This window comes from Meriones unguiculatus, chromosome 7 (genome assembly GCF_030254825.1).
Source record: "Meriones unguiculatus strain TT.TT164.6M chromosome 7, Bangor_MerUng_6.1, whole genome shotgun sequence".
Classification (NCBI taxonomy): domain Eukaryota; kingdom Metazoa; phylum Chordata; class Mammalia; order Rodentia; family Muridae; genus Meriones; species Meriones unguiculatus.
Window position 1 is genome coordinate 79846022 of NC_083355.1, and position 23786 is coordinate 79869807.

At 46.2% G+C, this 23786-nt stretch overlaps 1 protein-coding gene across 3 annotated transcripts; it reads right to left on the reverse strand.

Annotated features, from left to right (window-relative positions):
* Positions 1 to 8663: 8663 nt before the first annotated feature.
* LOC110554587 (dehydrogenase/reductase SDR family member 7) lies at positions 8664 to 22541 on the reverse strand. 3 transcript variants are annotated; one of them, XM_060387636.1, is made up of 8 exons: positions 22341 to 22478; positions 22010 to 22159; positions 17937 to 18089; positions 15201 to 15307; positions 14323 to 14562; positions 10923 to 11045; positions 10097 to 10309; positions 8664 to 8871 (listed from the first exon to the last, which is right to left on the reverse strand). In XM_060387636.1, the coding sequence occupies exons 3-8, from the start codon at positions 18070 to 18072 to the stop codon at positions 8827 to 8829; spliced, it is 864 nt and encodes a 287-aa protein (XP_060243619.1). In that variant the 5' UTR covers positions 18073 to 18089; positions 22010 to 22159; positions 22341 to 22478; the 3' UTR covers positions 8664 to 8826. The 3 variants fall into 3 exon arrangements, with proteins under 3 accessions (XP_060243619.1, XP_021502935.1, XP_021502936.1); XM_021647260.2 differs by lacking the exon at positions 22010 to 22159 and having other exon boundaries at positions 22341 to 22541; XM_021647261.2 differs by lacking the exons at positions 22010 to 22159; positions 22341 to 22478 and adding an exon at positions 21216 to 21356.
* Between the last annotated feature and the right edge of the window lie 1245 nt (positions 22542 to 23786).

Below are 23786 nucleotides of genomic sequence, written 5' to 3' on the forward strand. Positions count from 1 at the left end.
AATAGACCCCTGGGCCTTTTCTGATATTTTGGTTCTGTTGCTCTCTTGTAGAGCTCCTGTTCCCTCCAGGTCTTTCTATCTCCCCCTTCTTTTATAAGATTCCCTGCACTCTGCCCAAAGTTTGGCTATGAGTCTCAGCATATGTTTTGATACCCTGCTGGGTAGAGTCTTTCAGAGGCCTTCTGTGATAGACTCCTGTCCTGTTCCCTGTTTTCTCCCTCTTCCAATGCCTTTCTGAACAAAGATTGAGCATCTTACCCAGGGTCCTCCTTCTTGATTAGCTTCCTTAGGTGTACAGATTTTAGTATGTTTATCCTATATTATATGTCGAGTATACACTATATGTGTGTCTTTCTGCTTCTAGGATACCTCACCAGGATGATCTTTTCTAGATCCCACCATTTGCCTGAAAATTTCATGATTTGTTTTTAATTGCTGAGTAGTATTCCATTGTGTAAATGCACCACAATTTCTGTATCCATTCCTCAATTGAGGGACATCTGGGTTGTTTCCAGCTTCTAGCTATTACAAATAAAGTTGCTATGAACATGGTTGAGCAAATGTTCTTGTTATATACTTGAGCATCTTTTGGATATATGCCTAGACAATATTCTTGATCAATTCCACTTACCAAAGCTGAATCAAGAACAGGCAAATCAATTAAATAGTCCTATATCCCCTAAGGAAATAGAAATAGAAGTGGTCATCAAAAGTCTCTCATCCAAAAAAGCCCAGGGCCAGATGGTTTCAGCACAGAATTCTACCAGACCTTCAAAGAAGAGCTAACACCAATACTCTTCAAACTATTCCACAAAACACAAACAGAAGGAACATTACCAAACTCATTCTATGAAGCCACAGTCACTTGATACCTAAACCTCACAAAGACCCAAGAAAGAAGAGAATTTCAGGCCAATCTCTCTTATGAACATTGATGCAAAAATACTTAATAAAATATTCGCAAACTGAATCTAAGAACACATCAATTCCACTATGACCAAGTAGACTTCATCCCAGGTATGCAGGGGTGGTTCAATATATGGAAAGCCATCAACGCAATCCACCATATAAACAAAATGAAAGAAAAAGATCACATGATCATCTCCTTAGATGCTAAAAAAGCATTTGATAAAATCCAACATTCATTTATGTTTAAAGTCCTGGAGAGATCAGGGATACAAGGCACATACCTAAACATAGTAAAGGCAATACACAGCCAGCCCAATGGTAACATCCAACTAAATGGAGAAATACTAAAGTTTTTTTGTTGTTCTTTCATTGTTTCGAATGATTAATGTTCAACTGAAATGAAATAATCTGAATATCCTGCTGTCATTAAAGAAATTGAACCTATAATTTTAAACCTTTTGAAAATAGGAATTGCTAAAGCAAGGCATGATAGTACATGCTTGTAATCCCAATGCCCTGGGATCTGAAGTAGGAGGGTTGCCACAAGTTCAAGGCTGGCCTAGGTTACATAGCAAGACTCTGTCACACCAAAAAGACTAAGAAACAAAAGTCTCCAGGCTCATAACCCCTCTCTTACTAATTTTGCATAAAATGCAAGGGAATCTATACTATTAGAAAGCCCACCATTGGTTCCCACTACTGGGCAAATGGTTACAAAATGCAAGCAGGGTCCGGGCATGTTGGAAAGCAATTCCATTTTTTTTTCTCTCTCTAGATTCCTGCTCTCCCCACCCTCATAGCAGATATGGGCTCCAGGCTAACAAGCCTGCTCCCATCCAGCACCCAACCCCCTTTAATGCACCCCTCAAACCCCCACCAGACAGAAATCACAGATAGCCCAACTACAGAATGTATTATGGACTGCCTATCGGTCATGTGATATGTGGCCTCACCTTTCCTCTTAAATTAGGACTTGGATGGAACTGTGCCCCATGGGCCTGACTTTTTTTTTTTTTTTTTTTTTTTTTTGACATTGTGCTGTGGATGGAGTTAACAATGTTTCCTAACAAGTCTCTTATGTAAATAACAATATGCCTCGGTGTCCCTCCCCACCCTTGAGCCTCCATCCAGGAGCCATGCACAAAGACACAGCAGAGCTTTACAGGCTGATGGGTAAATCAGTCCTCTTGATGTAGTTACAGCTTTGCAGGTGTGCCTTTAAAGATTTCGTTTTTACTTTATGTGCATGGGTGTTTTGCACATAAATGTATGTGCACCATGTACCCCAGAGGGCGGGCATCTGATCCCCTCCAACGGGAGTCACAGACTGGGGCGACCTGCCACACGGGGTGCTGGGATCTGAACCAGGTTCTGTGGAAAAAAACAGTGCTCTAAACTACTGAATTGTCTCTCCTGCCCAGCAGATGGTATACCTATGGAGCAGATCTATCAAAAAAGAACACTTCACATATGTTCAGGGTAGTGTATTAATTGTTCATCAGTACAGGGGTTAAAAATAATTGGCAGGGATTATAACTCTGCCTTTTGACTAGCAGTTTGCGCCTGTGGCCTCGTGTGACTAACTGGTAGAGCCAGCACTGCGCAGACTAATCCTAAAAGCCTCAAGGTTTTCCCAGAACTCTTACACAGCGCCAGTTTGTCTCTTTGCATAAAGACAATTAAGCCTGGCTTTCACGGTTGACCCGGGGAGTCCTTCCCTTCCTTTCAGAGGGCTGTGGGAGATGATACCTGGGGCTCTAGAGGGAAGAGGACGCGGTGCTGTAGCACTTGCTAGCACGGGCTAGACGCTGCTGTTTATACAAGTGACATGGCAACGATAGGAAAATGTCTCGGCTACGGACAGCATAAACAGCTGGGAGCAGGCAGGGAGGAGCACGCTGCTCACTCACTTGGGTTTACAACTCTAGGTTATATGTAAGAAACCCAGCTCTGATACAGCCACGCCTTTTCCTGTTCAGTCTGCATATTCTAACTTTCTAGCTAGTTATTACAAAGGCCATAGAAAATTACCATATAAAAAACTTTTTTTTTTTTGAGACAATTGTTTCTTGGCTGTCCCTCCATAAGCAGGCGTGGCCTCAGCCTCCCGAGTCCTGGGGTGACAGGTGTATGCTACCACACAGCTGCACAAACTCTAAAGGTTGGCTGTGGGTGGCCTTTTAGCATGCATTGGCAGTGAATGGATGACAATGTTTTTCCCCTTCAAGGCCCTACTTCCCGGGAGGCAAAGGGAATGTCTGTCCAACACCCCCTTAATACACCCAGAAACATAACCAGCACCGCGCCAGCCAAGCTCTGTGGACAAAATAACCCTCCTGCCCTCGTTTTGTTTTGCTTTTTTCCCAGACAGTGTTTCTCTGTATAACCTTGGCTGTCCTGGACTTGCTTTGTAGACCAAGCTGGCCTTGACCTCTCAGAGATCCGCCTGCCTCCTTGAGTGCTGGGATTACCAAGCGTTCACCACAGTGTCCTGCTTTTTTTTTTTTTTTTTCTGTCCACTTGATACCACCATCACTTGGGAAGAGGGCTTTTAACTGAATATGGCCTCCATAAAATTAGCCTGTGGCCATGTCTATAAGAGACTGTCTTGATTAATGACCCCTGTGGAAGGACCCAGGATTCTGGGGGCCTGGGCTGTACCAACCAGCTGAACATGAGCCAGAGGGTGAGCCAGCGAGAGGCATTTCTTCAGAGTCTCTACTTCATTTCCTGCCCTGGCTTTCTTCAGTGCTGGATGCTCACCTGCAAATAAGCCAAACCTCTTATCCACCACAGTGCTTTGCGTTACGATGTTTATCACAGAACAGAAAGCAAACAAACACCTCTGATACCCTGGCCTCCGACTCTTTATCTCTCTCCCCTTCCTTTCAAGACCACTGGGCCAATCACTGGGACTGCAACAGCTTTTAACATTATACTTCCACCATGACATACTTTCTGAACACAGGACATATGTGTTATTTCTTGCATACTGGTGTTCTTCTCAATTTTCACCTAAGATGTGTAATAAACCACAACTCCCATTTTTATCACTGGTCATGCAAAAGCCCTTTTTCATTTCTTACTCGTAAGACTCATCACCATCCTAAGAGACTACTGTAACGTAGCTGCCATGGAAATAAGAGGAAATCTGCTCCTGTATGTTTTCTTACAAAACAAGCCTGTGTGTTACTGTATTCTGGCAAACGCTACTGTGCTTTATGCTTCTGGGCCAAACTGTGTGTGGGCATCTATTCCAATGTTTCTCTCTACTGTATATCCACATGGTCACCTTCCCCCTTTCCCCCTTTAACAAATACAAGTGAAAGCCTAGATGGGATAAGGTGATTTATGGTCCTACCGCCGGATCATACGACAGCCCTGCCAGGGGCCTCCCATGGGCCTAACAACCACTCTACAGCTATTTTGTGTGTACTGTTCGATCCCAGGCAAACTGCAAAGCACTCGTAAGTCACTGTCCCTTTCCGCCGTTACTGCTGTTGCTCTTCTGGATTCATTCTGCGCTGGATGGCGCTGACCACTGAAGTAAAACTGATGGCAAGAGCTGTAGGAGCTGTCAATGGGTTCTTCCTGGGCTGTTTACTTGAGTCTAAATAGCTTTGAGAGCTCTAAAAAGAAAATGTCACCCATTGTCACTTTAAGCATCTCTTGCAAATATAAAAGGTAGAAAACCTCACCTGCCTTAGTGGCTACCATGGGGTAAGTGAACTAAGCAGAGCAGAAGGTACCCTGCTGACCAAGTCCTGGGAGAGTCAGCCGTTTTACTGCTGGCCAACATCTGTGAGATCATTTGCGGCTAGGAAGGAAAATGGAGGTCCAGCTGGCGCAATCTGCAATGTTAGACTGGAACACCTTTGGGTAGCTGTTTGGGCGCTGTTGCAGAAGCAGGAAACACCTGGACCTGACAGGATCCTGGAGTATGTATATGGTCAGGAGACAAAATTAAGTAGGTTAGGGAGGAGATTCTTTAGGTGCACATGTGAAACTTTCAGACCCATGGTTTTGGTAGTTGGGGGAGAGGAATCCCACCCTCTGAAATAGGCAATAGGTGGGAAACTTAGTCTGTTGTTTGGCAGTACTAATCTGGAGTATATTCAACCCGAGAGGTGGACTCGGGTGGATTTCCTGTGGCTTACAGGAGTCCTTTTTATTTTACAAAGAAGAGAAGTTTTAAACAAGTTAGCATCATGACTGTTTGTACTCTGTAGTGAAACACACATCTTTGTGTCATAGCATCGCAGCGGCTTGGGAAATGATTTTGGGTCGACAGCATGAACACTCTGAGGTGAGCTCAGGGAAGGCAGAAGCCTCCGTGAAGTCAAAGGTGCAAAAGTAGTAGTTATTCCACTCATGCCTCAACCTGCTCTTACAGGTCAGGCCTTTTTCTCTACTGTTGCACTGGGATTTTTTTTTTTTTTCAACATCAGTTTTGGAGAGAACAAAATAATCCAAACCACAGCCGTGTGAGTTCTCGTGCACAAGTAGACTGCTGGGCCATGAGCAGATTGTAAAGAAGTATTTGGAGCAATCCTTCACCTGAAATGCTTGTGCTATCTTAAGACTGGATGGGTACAAATGACTGGCTTGAAGCAGCTGGTAGGATCTAGAGCGGCCTTCCTGGACACCTGCAGTATGCCAGCAGGGTACCTACTGCTTGATCTTGGTCTTAGTATGACTACACATAATGAAAGACAGGCTCCCCCCCCCCCCCATCCAGAAGACTGGATGTATATAAACTTAGCACAATTAGAAACATTTTTAGGTCCGTGCTTAAAGGACAAATGAAATCTTGAGCTTGGAATTATGATACCGGATCATACGGCAGAGTTTTTATCAGAGTCAGAGTAATAAATAAGAGCTCCAGTGATTAATGTCAAAGCGCTAAACATTTTAAATACAACAGCAGCATAGCAACAATAGAAACAGGAAGAAATCTGAAATTTTTTTGGGGGGGCGGTGGGACCATAAATCACCTTCTTATCCCATCTAGGCTTTCACTTGTATTTGTTAACCTTTAAACACCTTCTTAGACCCTAAAACACTTTCTTGGGTCCTCACAACTTAAGCTTCTTGTCCTTAGGCTTTACGTAAGCTTTACATCTTTCTTCCTATCCAATTATTTACAATGAGACACAGGTGAGGCTGCTGGGAGCAGTCACTGTCCTTTAGCTAAAGGACTATTAAAAAGTTACACCTGAGACCTGTTTTTCTGAGTCTGGTGACAAGGCTGACTGTGTATAGACCTAGTGGTAGCATCTCTAGGAATGAGGATCAAGGCCTGATTTTTACACAGGAAGAGGACTAAGGCATCTGAAGCCTTGGGTTCTGCTGTTAAAATGATACATCTTTCCCTAACTAGCCTCTACACCCATCAGAGACCTGAGATAGAAGGCAGGGTCTTAGAAGGAAAGGAGGATTTTTCCATCCACTCCTATGTCAGAAGTTGGCAATGTGATTGTAGGACCCAAGTGTAAGGTTAAAACAGACCTGCAGCGTTACCCTGGGCTTGGTGAGGGTGACGGAGGTTGCTGAGTCTGGGAGCTGTCAGTCCCCCACCAGACCAAGGAGCGTGAAGGCTGGAAGTGTCTGTGGTGCCTACACTGGCTGGGCTGGGCCTCCGTGGCTGGGTTCAGAAAACAAGCCCGGATGGGAGCATTCCGACTTCCAGTGGCCAGGATGCTGGCAGGCAGGGCATGGCTTGGTGGGCTGCTGAGGGTTGGGGCAGCTGCAGGGCCAGTGTCTTTCCTGACTGCATTGGAAACAGGTCCCTGGCGGAGCTGACTTACGCTGGACCCCAGCAGGAAGGGCGTAGCAGGCCTCCCTTGTTCCCTCTGTGGGAATGCTGATGGCCACAGGGCAGCGCCAAGGCCTGGGACTAAAGCGTAGCTTTCTGCTGTAACCGAGCCTGTTGGGAAGTCTCAGCCACCTCCTCTCGGGCTTTAAAGACTTTAAGAAAAAACATTTTGACTAACTCCTGTATGGGGGTTTGGGGACCATGTCCATCAAAAGGAGATCTAAATAGGCAAACTTTGTTTCTAGTTACTTTCTGTTTAACTTTGAGAACATGTACAGAATGCTAAATAAAGCTTAATCCTGCAATCAATCACATGGGTTCTTAGCATGTAAGTGCGTGTATGCGTATATAAGCAGACATGTCGCCCACCTGTCACAACCTGCCACATGATTCCACCATCTTCAGATGACCATCTGGTATAAGGCACCAATTATAAAGCGACTTAGTCCTAACTGGTGCACGTACATCTGTCCTAAACAAGAGCTGAACTTAGATTTTAAACACCGTGCCCAATAAGCAAGTTATAAATCCTCAGATAAGAGTTCACAGTATAACCTTAAGATACATATTTTTTTTTTCTTTTGAGAGCAGAGTGGAAAGAAATCAGAGAGAAGATTCTTAAGAGTTTGGAGGTAGCGCCTCAGAGATGAGAAGCTTTGGGAGCATAGAGCTGAGTTTAGCTCTCTGGGAATCACTTGTATGTGGTTGTAAGAATTTGGAAATTCGGTATGCCTTTTTTGTTTTGTTTTTGTGGTTTTGCCTTTGGATGCAGCCAGGTTTTTGTAATTGAGAGCCCACTGAAGGGAGCACTTGCACCTGCAGTCTGGCTGCGTGAGTGGGGGAAGGTGGAGTGGCCAGCAGGTCCCTGTGGAGGAATCAGCCTCGAAGTAGAACTCGCAGACAAGTGGTCCACCCATAACCTCAGGAGTAGAAAGCTGCTTAGTTCAGGGCAGCTGCTGGGGGACGGACATACTGTGCTCCCATGCGTCTATGGCCCACTGTGTTAGAGCAGCATGGTTGAGCAACCAGAGGAGAGTGAAAAGGGGTTTGGCAGTCCGGCCCCCATCCCCCACCACTTGGGAGTGTGATCTGGCGATTTAGAAACCAGGTATACGGGTGTGAGGTTATCCAAAAATCATCTAGATGTGGAGTTTGAAGGTCTGTCTGAATGGAGACACTGCCCCATGGGTGAAGAGAGAAATAATGAGTTGTAAGACCGACCCCAGGGCGCCCAAGATGGCTTGGGGACTAAAAGAGATGCTACAAACTGGTCAACTGGACTGTCACCTGCTTGCCAGGGACCAAGGGAAGATGTCTGGGCAGACACAGTTCCTTGTAGTACTAGTATCTTTGACGAGCGTTTCTGAGAGAGAAAGAGAGGGAAAACTGTGCTGGTAGAAGAGAGAGCATCACCCAGGGAAAGGGTCTGACCAGATGTCAATGACTACAGCTGGCTGTTGCCAGTGACGCTGGCTAGTGTTGGATGTAGGCATGTGTCAGTCAGTTGGACCAGAAGGCAATTCTGTTGTGGGCGGGTGAGACAGCAGGAGGGCCCCTCACCCCTCGGTGACAGCACCAATGTTTGACTAAGATGCCACGCAACAGATCTGGTATAAAGGAGGTTTATTGTGGGAAAAGGGGAATGGGGGAAGAGAGAGGAGGGTGCCCATGTCGAAAGAGACTGATAGACAGAAACCAAGATGATAAGAGAAGAGAGTGAGAGGGGGTGGGGAGTGAACGGTGGGTCCTCTTATCGGGTAAGGGGGTGGCGGAGGGTGGATCCTCTTATCAGGCACATACTTGGTGCGTGCCTGGCCTGGCGGTGGCAGGCGATAACATCAGAGGTTCCTAGCCAGGGCCCTGAAAGGCCCCTGAAGGCAGGGCAGCTGAGTCACCTGTTACCCCAGCAGATAGCACGAGTTCACATACATATGCAAGATACAGGGCGAGGCTTTCTTTATTATCCATTACAAATTAAATAGAAAGTTGTATCAAAAATTCAACCAGAAAACAGTCACTGGCCCACCTTCTGTGTGGAAGCTTAATGTACTTGGGCTGCTTGTCATTCCCAACAAGTGGCTCAGACATCCCAAGGGGCTGTTTCAGTCCTTCTTTGTTTTCCAGAATCTGTAAGGAAGGTCTGGATCCTGTAAAAGAGTGGCAGCAGCATGAACCAGACCTCCCTCCTGTTGGCCCACATTTGACCAACAAGCTTCCCTGTTTAATGAACTGTATCATGGCCCGCCAGACAGTGAGCTTTGCAACCCTCAGGTAAACACTTGGATCGCCCTTAGTGCCGCTGTCTTCTCCACGTGGCAGGAATGGCAGCAATTCTTTTCTACCGACTTGCCGCCTAAACCGCGATCAATAGTTTTGGCACACCCGCTGACAGCCTAACAGTATGCAAAATAGGTCAGAGTGGCTAGACTTTAAATATCTGGCTGATTCTGGTGGCACAGGCCTTTAATCCCAGCACTTGGAAGGCAGAGGCAGGGGGAGCTCTGGAAGTCTGGGGCCAGCTTGGTTTACGTGGAAAGGTCAAGGACAGCCAGGAATATGTAGTGAGGAAGAAAGGAAGAAAGGAAGAAAGGAAGGAGAAGAAAATATTTGGATGTTACCCTAAAATTATTTATAAGCTTTAGCTACCCTGTTTACAAGCTAAAATAAGGCCACTTGTTAACCTGTAAATGTGGCTTTTGTTTGGGAAGGGTAAGTATTTGTTCATCCAAGAATTTGCATAAAGACAGACAAAAATGACAACCTAAAGTGCGGCCACTTCCCTGTTAAAAAGAATGGGGTACCACTAGCCAGAAACAGTGCCGGGAAATAAGAGATGCTCTCTTTAGAAAAATAGTCATAAAGCCATGTGGTGGTGGCACCCACCTTTGACTCCACAAGCACTTGAGCAGCAGAGGCAGGAGGATCTCTGTGAGCTCAAGGACAGCCTGGGCTAAAGAGCAAGATCCAGGACAGTCAGGGTTACACAGAGAAACCCTGTCTTGAAAAACCAAAAAAGAAAAAAAATACCCTAAACAAACAAACAAAGAAAAACAAACAATAACAACAAAACTCATAAAGCAAGTGAAATCATGAAACAGGCTGAGGGACTTTTTGAAACATAACAGTGAATGAAGAAGAGAAACGGACAACCTTCATTTTGATTTGGCCATATAAAATTTTTGCTCTCCTAGATTAGAAATCATGTAAATCAACCGTCAGAGATGCTGTGTGGGTATAGAACACATTTCTACACTCTCAGTATTTTAAGGGAGTGATGTGGAGTCAGAGAAATAAGAAATCTTTAAGGACCCAAAAACTATTTTCCCAAGGGGTTCATAGAATATTGTAAAGAAATACGTAAGCTGCTCTTACCAAATTATTCTTAAAGTTTTCGATTCTTTTCTTCCCCAACCTGGAGGTGAACCATAAGGCCCAGGTGGGCATATACTGCCACAGGTAAGTCCCCAACAACACAGGGTGGTCAGAGATCCAAGCTTCTTTCAAATCGTTGGCCATGGAGATTAGCATCAGCCGGACACAGCGGCTAGTTGCCATCTTGTAAGACTGATCTATACTTCTCATGGGCTGAAAGTCAACAAGAAATAAACGCTCAGGATTCCAAACAGTTCCACGCAAATGTTACCTAGGAAGGCCCCGGACACTATCTATGCTGAGACTCTTTCAGGATGCGGCCTGTCAACTGGGAGTCTTCCTAGGGAGGTTTGCAAGTTACAATGTTTTAAAGAGCCTAAAAGGAGTCCTATGTTTGCCGGATAAGATTGCACATGCTGAAGGAGCGTATGTGATTTAATCGCAATTGTCTCATAATAGTGTACAAATGCCTATTTTATTACCACATTTTTTAGAAATATCAAATTGCCAGGATTTACACTAGGGGTTAAGGACATACAGTCCAGAGAGAAAATGATTATCTAAGATGGGGGAGGCCCTGGCTTCAGTCTCCAGCACTGCAAGCACAACATAAAAATAACTTCCATGTAGCAAATGGAGTCATGGGGAGGAAACGGAAAGAGGTAACGCTGGCAAGTGGCAGTCCGGCAACGTAATCCGAACACTTTCCTTAAAGCTGCCACCCTCTGTGAACCGTTCAGAACCAGTTCTGAAGAGGCTCCTGAGATCTATGCCAAAGCACACGCGGCCGGCCAAGGTCTCCGGCTTCCCCTACCAGGATCTTTACCTTAGTCACTTCTTCAGTCAGCGCGTTCTTCACGATGTCCGACTGCACAGGCCCGGGGTAAATGTTGCACAAGGATACGCCTGGGTGGTTGACAAGCTCCAGTCGGAGGGAATTGAAAAAACCCTAAAGCCCGCAAACGGGAACGTAGGACGAAAGGGAAAGGGTAGAGACAAAAAGGAAATGTCATCCAGAGACGCGCTCTGAAACGAACAGGTAGAGAACACTGATGTATACAGTTTATTTACTTATTCGATCTTTTTTTTTTTTATCTTGAGGTCCCGATGACCTATGACCTATGAAGCTATGGCCTCGGACACATTGGGCAAGAGCTCCCACACTTACACCTCTGGTACTTTTTGTAGTAAACCGATTTCATCACGTTTATTTGTTTCTTGGGGGTGGCATGCCAGGGCACCGTGTGGACAGAAAGGGATGGATGCAGCCTGGCAAGCCTGGTGGCAAGTCTTTACCTACCGGGCCATCTTGTCAGCACCCTTCTCACAGTTCATTTGGAGACAATGGTCTAAGTTGTCCAGACTAGCTTTGAACTTGTTCGCAGCCCAGACAGGTCTGACATGTTTAACTCTTTTGTCTCAGCCTTCCAAGTGCCTATGATTATAGGCCTGGGCCATTATGCTTGGATCCATTAAGGCATTCCTTTTTAAGATTTTTGTGGGGAACTTTAAGTATCTGTGTGTGTGTGTGTGTGTGTGTGTGTGTGTGTGTGTGTGTGTGTATGGAGGGTAACCACTTCCAGGTTTGAAAACCTTCCAAAACCCACAGTCCCTGAGCTCAAAACCTACCAATCCTTGAGCCTGAAAACCTACTAATTCCTGGGCTTGGCTTGAAATTTCACCAGTCCCCACCCTGGAAATCTCCACCCTGGAAAACTCCACCACACCCTCTCTCTCTCTCTCTCTCTCTCTCTCTCTCTCTCTCTCTCTCTCTCACACACACACACACACACACACAAACACACACACACACACACACACTCCAAGAAACCCTATATAAAGACAGTCTCCTGCTCAGTTCCCTCCAGCTTCTAACAGTAGCACAGCCAGCCTCTCTCCTGGGTCCTTCCCTCCCAATAAATCTCTTGTGTGAGGTTTGTTGTGCAGTGCGACTTCGTGGTCTTCCTTGGCTCCCAGCTGCCAGAAACCTCTCAGAGCAGAGCCGCGACACCTCCATCGGGAAAACCTTCCCCCTCAGGGCTGCAACACCTCAGTGGGGAAGCCTTCCCTTCAGGAAGCTGCAGCGCTTACACTGCGCACGCGTGAGCGAAGGTGCTGGCTTAGAAGTGAATGCCTGGCGCTCTAGAACTAGCGTCAGAGGCGACTGTGAGGCACCCAGCTTGGGTGCTAGGAACCAATCTCAGGCTCTATGCCAGAGTACTTGCTCTTAAGGGCTGGGCCGTCTCACCAGCCCCATCCATTAGGCATTTTTAACTACAGGCCTGGAAATGATGTCCGTCAGACATCCCAGCTCCAGCCTGGCAACTGCGGCTTTTGTCAGCGGTATTCTTAGAGCAGGCAAGAAGGAGGAAGACGCTTCTAAAGAAACCCGCTGGCCTTGCCTACCCCACCCTCTCATCACCTGCTCCCTGACAGGGGATTCTCTTCAAGAGAAAAGGCCAAATGTGCAGATGTTTGGGCAAAGAAGAAGAAAAACAAGTAACAAGCACAGAGAAAGTCAGTTTTTCCATTTATGTTACTATTTTATCCAGAAGAATTTATTGTTTGGTAAGAGAATGAAGAGCTGCTGTATTTTAACTTCTCCCCTCTGCAGCAGGACAGAGAGAACCAAGCAGCCAGCACAGACCCTGAGCCCCTCTCCTGGCATATCATGTACACATTTTGAGGAAGAGTGAGTGCCAGGACAGCCAGGGCTAAAATAGAGAAACCCTGTCTCGAAAAACAAAGCAAAACAACAACAACAAAAAACAAACGACAACAAAAACCCCACTTATTCACGTATTGCTCTTCTAAGTTTGGTGCCCAGGATCCACACGTTAGCTCACAGCCTGTAACTTCAGTTCCAGGGAATCCAGTTCCCTCTCCTGGTACCCGTGGGTACTGCATGCATGTGGTGTACAGACCCATAAAATAAAAATAAATATATATATATTTTTTAAAAAGTTCACTGTAACTTCTAGGAATAGGAGAAGGAAATGTGTTCTTTAAAAAAGGCCTCCTGGGACATGGTGGCGCGCACCAGCTCTTAGGAGATAAAGGCAGGATTTGGAGTTCAAGATCAGCCTGGGCTGCAAGAGACCGACTCCAAACACCAGAAACCAGTCTTGGTCTCAGCATTCACTTACCTAAGCACCTCACTAACTGTCCACATTTGTCAGAAGACCCATCCCAATAACAAAACAGAAAGCCTTGGAGGGCAGGCCAGACAGCTCACCTGGGTTTTACTGCCAGCATCCTGCACACCTTAGGACACAAAGCGTCAACAGCTAACAGTTGGGGTCTGTACTCTACTGCATCTGCCTGAGCCGGGACTGTCTTTCTGGGAGGTTGGCTGACAGGCCGTTACTAAGTCAGAGGAAAGCGGCTAAGCTGCAGTCCTTCACCACTGCGCACTATCCGTTCCTCGTGGCAGAGGTGGGTCTGGCTGGGCTGCAACACCCGGTCTCACTGTGCCAGGGGTGGAATGTGCCATTCAAACGCTCTGTCTAGGATGTGAGCTATACATCTTGTGTTTCCTTATTGTCATACGGCACTTACTATTTCTTTGTATGTACTCTCAAGCCAAAATAAAAGGCTCATTCCGCTCCGCTACTTAAGTCTCATCAGGTACATAACACAAATCAAGGTTTTCTCTTGGTCATTGCCCTGATCAGATTGTCCTCTTCTCCCAAAAAAGCCGTAAGAAATAGAGTCATGTGCTCCCTAACAGAGACAGGCCCAGGGCTAACCGGCCAAAAGCACTCCTATCTCTGATGTGCATATAGGAGGAGACAAGGGAAAATAAAGAGCAAGGAAAGGGGGAGGAAAAGAAGTAACAGACACAGGACAACAAGAACACATCCTGGACCATGTGCCGAATGGGATGCAAAGGCCTAGCTGCCATGAGGACACGGGAAGGGTTGGAGTAAGATGAAAGGTGAAATCCCAAGTAGCTTATCCTAAGGGACAATATCTCCTGTCCCATCTTTACATCCCCAAGGTCTGATGCGGTGTACCTTACAATACAGGTGCTCAAAGCCTATACTGATGAGTTGATGTGTTCTAAGCAGCTGTGACTCAAGGGTTGTTTTTAATTATCTAAGGAGAGATGTCAAGTTCTTTTGTTTCAGTCTCATGCTTAAGGCCCAGTTCCAACTAGCACATCCAGTGATAGTCTTATACACACAAAGAGGTCAGTTTTATCAGTAAAGTGTGGGCTGCCTTACCCGAAGGGCATGCTTGCTGGCGCAGTACCCACTGGAAAGGGGCGTGGATGCAATCCCTGCAACGCTGTTGACAGTAACAATCTTCCCTTGTTTCCTCTCTACCATGTGAGGCAGAACACACTTGGTCAAGGACACCGTCCCTAAGTAGTTCAGATTCATCAGCTCCTTGAAGACATCCAGGTTGGTTTCTAGAACTAAGGAACGCTGGGATCTTCCACCGTTGTTGACCAAAATGTCAATCTAAGAATCAGAAAATGGATACTTAAAAGATTGCCTAAGAAAACGATTGCTTATGTTGATAACTTGAAGAGGAAATGGGACAGTGGTGTGGTTCTTTTAGCAGCTAAAAATAAAATAAAATAAGCAAAGCCAGCACTTGGGAGACAGAGGTAGGCAGATCTCTTAAGTTCAAGACCAACCTGGTCTACAGAGTGAGTCCTAGAACAGCCTGTCAAGAAAGAAAAGAAAGAACAGAAAAGAAAGAAAGAAGAGAAAGAAGGAAGGAAGAGAAAGAAAGGAAGAAAGAGAAAGGAAGGGAGAAAGGAAGGAAAAAAAAAGGAAAGGAAAAAAGACAAAAAGAAAAGGAAAATAAGCAGAATTCACCTATGGAATTCCCTTTTGAAGTAACCAGCATCAGAAAAAAAGAAAAGCATCAGTAAATACTAACTTATCTCGTGCTGTATGGAGAAATCCGTGTCTGGGAAGGGGTGAAAAGGACCAAGTAGCTAAAGCCATTTCACAGCCCTGACCTTGCTGCACACGCTCCATCTGTTCCTGTCCTTTGCAAGGGATCCGCAGCTGGAAATCCCTTTGGTAGTTCTTTGCAAAGACAGACAAGCAATACCACCCACGCTTCAACAATATAAAACACAACTTACTTTACCAAACTCCTGCAGAACGGCCTTGGTAGCTGCCTCATGGGAGTTTATGTCCATCAGGTCAAGGGGCAAAACCAATACATCTTCTTCTTTTAAGTTGCCGTTCTCTGAAAAAGACACATCAGCAGTAGGCAAACCATTCCATGGTTCCACGGAACTCAACGTTCTTGTTAAATTGAACCTCTACCCCACAGAAAGGCGGCAGCGAAGTCATTCTTCGGGACACTATCGCCAACCAGGGTGGAGGACTAGTGAGGTCTGGGACGGGAAGTCAGGCTGCCTTAGAGGAAGCAGGATAGCATGCTACATGACCTTCATGTAGACAGAGGCACTTTGGGAACTGGATGACGACACAGCTGTGGTTCCTGCACTTGGAAGGCAGACACAGCGTGGCAGAAACTTGAGTTTAGTCTGACCTACATAGCACATTTCAGATGAACAAGGGCTACATGGAAGACCTTGCCTCAAACAAACAAAACAAATGTTATGCTATTAGATAGAAACGGAGGAAACTCAACCTATCACACAAAAGAGTCCGTAACTATAATGTCCTCAAATAGCATGGAGTCAGGTAGGCTGGGATCCCAAGGCCTATATATGAGCACCTCCAGCCCTTCCTCAAACGAAACAATAGCTCTAGCCACACACACACAAAAGGAGGTAAATTTATATAACAGTTTGTTAGTTAGTTTGTTTTACGAGTTATGAGTATAGAGTTACTTTTCTTTCTGCAATAGATTCACAAAGTTCAGTTGCTACCGCATACACATTTAAAACAACAGTTTGAGTCTGGGGAGATAGCTCAGTGGTTAAAAGCTATCCTGCTTTTTCAGAGGATCTGAGTTTAATTCCTAGATCCATGTCATAACCATCTATAATTCCAGCTCCAGGGAGAGCCAGCAAGGCTTCCAAGAGCACTTTCACTCACATGTACAGACTCACACATATACACATAATTAAAGATAAATCTTTTTTTAAAGTTTATACTATACACTGAGTGGTGTTGGCATGTGCCTTTAGTCCCAGCACTCAGGAGGCAGACAGAGGCAGGGCGATTTATGAGTTTGAGGTCAGCTTGTTCTATGGAGCAAGTTCCAGGACAGCCAGGGCTAGACAGAGAAACTGTCTTGAAAACACAAAAAGGAGGAGGAGGAGGAGGAGGAAGAAGAGGAGGAAGAGAAAGAAGGAAAGAGAGAAAGAAGGAAAGAAGGAAGAAGGAAGGAAGGAAGGGAGGAAGGGAGGAAGGGAGGAAGGGAGGAAGGGAGGAAGGGAGGAAGGGAGGAAGGGAGGAAGGGAGGAAGGGAGGAAGGGAGGAAGGGAGGAAGGGAGGAAGGGAGGAAGGGAGGAAGGGAGGAAGGGAGGAAGGGAGGAAGGGAGGAAGGAAGAGAGAGAGAGAGAGAGAGAGAAAGAAAGAAAGAAAGAAAGAAAGAAAGAAAGAAAGAAAGAAAGAAAGAAAGAAAGAAAGTTTATACTATAAATCAGTAAGAAGCTAAGAAGGCCAGTAGTGGAACTGTAGACAGAAGCTCTTCTCCCTAGACCAAGGACTCCAAAAGGTAAATAGAGAAAAGCATTCAGTCCTTCATACAATTGCTACCTAAAAATATACTGGACATAATTGATCTTTTCTATTTCTGGTCACAACTGAATTGAATTATTCTGGACTTTAGTTTTAACATAAAATAAGAAATGTCAGTAAGAAAAACAAGCAAGTACATAGAATGTGAGAGGAACAGAAGTCTTGTGGGCAAAGAGATGAAACATCATTGGACTTTTAAAAACTGGAAAGGATGCCCCAGTAAGTGACCACACAGAGAAATGGGACCCAACAGTCCTCACAGCATCTCAGCATTGCTGACAGGGTTTATCCTTTCTGCTAGAGCAGGCCTTACAAGTTACAGAGGAACAATGACCATTAAAAAAAAAAAAAAATTAGAGAACTAAAACACAAAAGGCTTTTGAAAGCAACAACATGAAAAGAGCCTTGTGACGTCACTGAGAGTTAGGGCAACGATTCTTATCACTGGATGAATGCAGTCAGCAAAGCAAAAGAAAGATAATGAATCACAGGCAGAGATCCCTCTATCTCACACAAACACACACACACACATAGAGGCACACACACATTTAAGACTATATTAAAGTGCTAAATGCTAAACACCTCCTAATGCTACTATTAAGTGAGTGTGACTACACTAAAACTCAAGCCAATGAAAACCTTAACTGTGTCACTCTTTGTGTGTCACAGTGTGACACACTCTTTGTATGACTATAGAAAGTACTGCCTCAAGCTCATTTTTAAACCTCATTTCTTTCCTTTCTTTCTATTCATCACACACCCCCACACACCCATGACTGTAACATCTGACGTAAAATAAAATGAATAAGGACCATCCCTAAGTACATTTCATTAGTTACATTCATGAATGCTATGGGTAAAAGCATGTTCTCCTCCTGTGGCGAAGATACGAGTCATTTGATCATTAAAATCCACCAGCGCTTGAGGTCTGGGGCGTCCTTGGCCCTTAATATCAAAAGTTGGCCATGCAATTTAAAAACAAGGGTGGCTGGAAAGAAGGCGAAGAGGTGGCAGTCGAGGAGGCTGGGCAGTGCACGTGAGCTCTGGAGCCGGCCCAGGCTGTACAGGACAGTCCACCTTCCCTCAGTTCCCCAAGCTGCACTAGTAGAGTCTGGACTCTCACTTGTAGGAAGCCCAGCTCTTGTAAGGAGTCCACTCACCCAGGCATCGTCTCTTCACCCGCTCCAGCTCCTGCGTCCTTCGGGCTGACAGCACCAGAGACACTCCGAGCTTCGACAACTGGAAAGCCAGCTCCTCGCCAATGCCACTGGAGGCCCCAGTCACCCACACCACCATGTCAGTCAGCTCCCATTCTGTTGAGGAAAAAGAGGAAAGTTACAGAGGAGATGGTGTATATGAATGGCACCCCTCCACCAAAGAGGAGTTAAACATGAATAAAATAACTAAACGTTTTTAAATACCACTAAATATGAAGGGCTAATACTTGGAGCATAAAATTTCAAGTGTCCCACTTGGGGGATTGGATCAGCTGTGGGAATGCTTGCCTCCAGCACACGAAACCTGAGTACAGTCCTGAGCACCCCCATAAGCCAGGCATGGTGCTGCATGTCTGCAATCCCAGAATTTGGAAGGCAGAATTAAGAAGGTAAGTAGTTCAAAGCCATACTTGGCTACATAGTCAGTTGGAGGCCAGCTTGATATACAGAGACCTTGTTTCAAATAAAATAAATGGATAGATGGATGGGTGGATAGATGAATGGATGGATGGATGGATGGATAGATAGATAGATAGATAGACAGACAGACAGACAGACAGACAGACAGACAGAATTTAAGTATTCTAAAAAGCATCTTTTACCAGAGTTTTCTTAGAAAGCATGAATACACCAGGTGGTGGCAGAGCACACCTTTAATCCCAGTACTTGGGATGCAGAGGCAGGTGGATCTCTATGAATTTGAGGCACGTGTGGTCTACAGGGATACACAAAAAAACCTTGTCATGATTATAACAAAAAAAGAAAAAAGCATGATTATAAACCAGGTCATTAATAAGCAACCCACACAGTGTGCTGTGTAATTTGGAATCCTTATGGATCTTAGTAGAATCTCTTTGTAGCTAAGCCTCATAATCACGTAGTTTCACTCTAAGACTCAATTCAGCGACTTACCTGACACACAAAAAAAATTAAAGAAACTCCTTGCCTTCTCAATTCAATGGGAGAGTCAGATAAATGGTTCTGAAGTTCCCACCCACTTTTAGTTTTCTGAAGTGGACCCACAGATGAGGCCTTTGAACGTGCTCAGCGGTAGGGCAGAAACATCTTGAAGTTTCAGCGCTGCCGTTGTCGCTTACACAGCATCTTGCTATGTTTGCCTGAAACACATACGTCATCCTCCTGCCTCCACATCAGAAGTGCCACCTTGGCCCGGTCCTCCTCCTGGATTTAATTTTTTTTTAATTATTACTGTGTGTGCATGGCAGGGTGTGGATTCACGTGCCTTGGTGCATGTTGGCAGTCAAGGGGACGACTTGAGAAGTCAGTGCTCCTCTGCCTTTCTGTGGCTTCCAGGGTGGCGCTCGGGCCATCAAGCAGCTTTAACTGCTGATCTCACTGTTGTGGGGTACCCTCCAGAGAAGACTGCCTGGACATGGGTTTAAGGTTAATAGCAAGTTACCTTAAACACTGGGTATTTGAGATCCCAGTGTAGCCTGGAGCCTTTCTCGGGATGAGCTTTTAAGCATAAAAACTATACCCTGGGTTGACATGTTTCAGTTAACCAGAAGTAGAACTACAGAAGCTAAAAAGCAAGGTTATTATATTTAGAGACTGTGGCAGCATGGTCTGGGGCTTTGTATTTGATTGTCAATTATTTCCCCTCTGAGGCCTGCTGTATTTTACCATCAGACACTTAAAGTCCCCCCAAAATGATGTTTGTAATCCTTGCATCCAAGTTATCCCTGATTGGCTGAATAAATGCCTACATACCTAGGCAGGATGGGGGGCAGGGGTAAGTATGGCCAAAGTTCTTGGGCTTTGGGCACAGAAGGATGATGGGAGAAGCAGGCAGATACCTGAGGAGGAATAAGGCAGAGAGCCTCGATGGGTTAGCTTGGAGAGAAGCACATGGCTGGATCCGTGTGGATAGAAAAAAAACAACCCAGATGAAGAACATTAGCAAGCCTTCTGAGGTTATGGAGCCCAGGGAGAAATTATTAGAGTGGACAGCGTGGGATGGGGGCTTGGGAGGTAATATCTGCCCCAGCTGAAATAACACTAGTCTAAAATCCGTCAGGTGTCTGTGTCTTTACTGATTATAGTAGCAGGCTAGCTAATACTGCCGTAGTAACTAATAGGGCTAATAATAAATCTTACTAGCCCATATTTTTATATTTCCTACAACAAGTGACTTTCCCAGAACTACAGACTTTGATGGGTTAGGTCTTTGCTTTTGTTTTGTCTGGAGGTGCTCTTTTATGGTCTGAATGGTATACTTCAATCATGGCCTCAGCTGTGCTAAGGCCTGGGGGCCTACTAAGTTCTGGGGCCCATGTCTCACCAGACTTCATGTCTGGTCTCTTGCGGGCACTCATTTGTTCCATGACCGGGGGCAATAAGGCTCTCTAGGGTGGCCTTATTTCATTCTTGTCTATGAGCTTAACACAGTCCCATATTAAAACCATTACAAGAGCTTCATGGAGTGTGGGTTCTTCAGAAAACTGAGGTTTTTGGAGTAAGTTACCCCCAGTAGCCTATTAAATCCATCAAGACTGAAACCCTGTCCTCCTTCTCCACAGCAGCAGCGGCCCAATACTTTGCAGAGATTTAGAACATTGAAAGGACTCCATAAATGAGTTTCTACTGAATAAAGACAGTGAAAATGTTCTCAGGCTCAAGTTTATGTCCACATGCTCACAGATCTGACACCCATCTTCCCACCCTAAAGCAGGAAACAATTTAATTTAGCATCCATTTTTGTTTACTGAGTGCTTCATAGACTCTTGCATTCACTTAAAAACAACTCCTGCTCTGACTGCAGACTCTGAGAGTTAACAAGCAGCCTAGAGTTTAATGCCCATCCTAGCGTGATAAGTCTCTCCTGAAGCCCTTAACCACTGGTACCTCATCCTCACACGATGTGGAAGCTGCTTATCTCCAACTTGAGACAGCTGTCATGCCCTCCCCTAAGTTCCTTCTCTGACTTCTGTAAGGCAAAACACATCCAGTTTCTGCTAGCTGGCGGTGCCCCCCCCCCGCTCCTCTGGCGGTCCCCTGCTCACATCTGATTACTAGCTGCCCAATCTGGATGCTGCCAGCATTTTTACATTTCAGACCTAATTTCATCTGCTACTAGCTTGTATGCAATCCTACACTTTATAAACCGATTTTGACTCAATCATCAGAATAAAAAAAGCACTGAGGCTCAAAGGTGAAGCTCAAGCACCCACGGGCGGCTAAAGGCAGTGTGGTGACACATACCCCATCTGTCTAAAAACAGTGATCAGGGCGGAGACAGAGCTGATTCAAGTGCGGGGTATTTGGGATTCTTGCCCTCAAAAACCGAGAAACCGTCTGGGCGTGGCAGCCACGTATTTTCCAGTTTCGCAGCACCAAGCTCGCAAGCGCATTTGTCGGCACTAGACCTGTGAGAGCCAAGGAAATGCAGCCTCAGAAACCAAACAGCAAGCACGCCTGGCAGAGTTTGAGAGGGACATAAAATACTATCCTGTCTTCATCTACTCCGGCCCTGCCGACTCTGAGTCTCCTTAGTCACCAGCTAGTTCAGAGCGCACTGCCTCTGAGGCTCCGTGCCTTTTTCACCGTGGGTGGCAGAGTCCCACTCGGTCCTTTAAGGATCAAAAGCCTGCCTTGGCCAGGCTTCTATAGTTTCTCCGTCAGTGCCTCTCACTGAAAAACAACACGAACCGTGCCCACGTTTTAAGAATCGTTCCAAAGGTCGGAGGGCTGTTTGGAAAGTGCTGAGCACGCTACCCACCTGACAGACAGTGCACCTGTGAGCTCTCAGAGCTCGCTAACATCAAACACGGAGCAGGGCGCAGACCGAAATGAAAGGTGTCTTAGTGCGTCCAGATCTTTCTGGTAAAAACCAAACACCCAAACAAACCGATGGCTCAATGCTTTTCTACTGTGACACTTTTAACCTAGTGAGTAGGTTAAGTGGGTGATTCGCACCAAATTTTCTTTCAGTGCTGCGGGAGAGTAAAAAGCACAAGATAAGCATGTCCCGGATGCAGGGACACTGGGCCTCTTACAAAGCAAAGGACACACTCTGCTCTCCGCGGAGTCCTCCCTGGCAGTGTCCCGAGATCCCTGGGGTCGGGGTCCTGCTGCAGAAGTCTGTGACCTACGGGCATCAGAGGATTGCAGCGCTCTCTTGGGAGTCTGACGTTTTCTCTCCTAGTCTGGACGACAAACAAGGGCCGTTTCGAATCAACCCCAGAGACAGCCCCTGCCTCTTTCTCCCGGATCCTCAGGCAAGACCCAGCTTGGGCACAGAGGCTCCGTCCTTCCGGGAGGGACCTCTGCCCTGCTCGCCATCAGCGGAGCCCGGGACGCCGCTCCCCGGCCGTGGCGGGTGCTCACCTGGGCGTCGCCCTTGCCACTCAGCCCACAGCAGCGTCAGGTCGGCATCGGCCCGCAGGAAGCGCAGGAGCTGCACCAGGGGCAGGAGCAGCGCGCACAGCGCCAGCAGCCAGAGCAGCAGCTCCCAGCTCATCGCCGCCGCCCCGCTCTGCCCGGAGCGGAAGACAGTCGGCGCCCGCCCTCCACGCCACGGACCACCGCGCAGGGCTCCACCCCCAGGTCCCCGCCCCCCGGAGGCGGGGCTCGCTGCGCCGCGTCCCGGGCTGCCCCGCGGCGTCCGGGTGGGGCCGCAGGAGTGTTGCAATGGAAGGCAAGGGAGCATTGCCCTGCGATGCTGCCGTCGGTAGAGCCATGGACCCGATGTGTGAGGGCACGAACGAGTCTTTAATCGCCGGGTTTTTTTTGTTTGTTTGTTCTTGTTTTGGACGACGTACTCTTCAAAGCTTTGGTGGTGCCCTGTAGAGAAACAAACATTCTAATTTTAAACGCTGCCCATTCCTGCCTCCCCAGCACCACGCTGGGAACTGTGCCCAGGGCCTTTCACATGCTGGGCAAGCTCCCAGCCGCTGAGCCAAACCCTCACCTCCTTTCCTAATCTGCTTTTCTCTCTTTTTGAGTGTGTGAACTGAGATAAATATAACCGAATTAAATCAGTGGTTGAACTAGGTTGCCCTCCTGGATGGTCACCGTATATTTAGAAAAACAGTACAAAATGACTCTTGTATTTGACCAAAAATTGGATATCATGGCCTAGCCAAATCAGAACATAGAATGAATTGGACTGGAAGGCAATTGTTAGTGAGTTGAAGGAGCCACTTGATTGGCGTCCCCCTGTCACCTCAGGTAAAGGATGTCGGTATCTTTACCCACGAGAATCCATGGGAAGAATTGAATAAGAAAAGGCCTCTGTGGTTGCATCTGATGTGCACAAAAATTGTATTTATTCTTTCTTTTGTATTGCTGGTGCTGTTTTTATGGATTGTCACTTGTTTGTTGGTTTGTTTCCATTGCAGCAACCAGGACTGTTTATAAAGGCCTATAGTTTACACCTGTAGAGTTATCTGTACAGTAAATATTTGAACTAGTGTGAATCACAAATTGCTGAGATCTAGTTTAAGGTGCATGTCAGTTAGCTAAACTCTGTGGGATTGCTTGCTACAACTGCCATTTGGAATAATATCGGTTAAGACTTGCTCTAGTTGGCATGTCGCCGGGGCCATGTGAATTTTACTTTCTTTACTTTGTTTTTATAATAAAGACGCCTTAAAACATCACACGGAATCTCCTCATGAATCTTATCCAAACGTTTCCCCTTCTGTAAAGGACTGAGGTGGATCTAGTGTTCCCACACGAGCTGAGGAAAGCCCGAATTCTGGGTCACAAACCCCAGCTTTGGGAAGGAGGGGTTGGAAACTGGGACAGTGGGCTTGGGAAACTGGCTGGAAA

Coding starts and splice junctions, on each gene's coding strand:
- LOC110554587 (XM_021647260.2), bottom strand. CDS start 22,473: ATGAGCTGGGAGCTGCTGCTCTGGCTGCTGGCGCTGTGCGCGCTGCTC. Junction 18,090..22,340: donor GTGGCAAGGGCGACGCCCAG/GTGAGCACCCGC, acceptor TTTCCTCAACAG/AATGGGAGCTGACTGACATG. Junction 8,872..10,096: donor AAAACTTTAAGAATAATTTG/GTAAGAGCAGCT, acceptor ACTCTTTTACAG/GATCCAGACCTTCCTTACAG.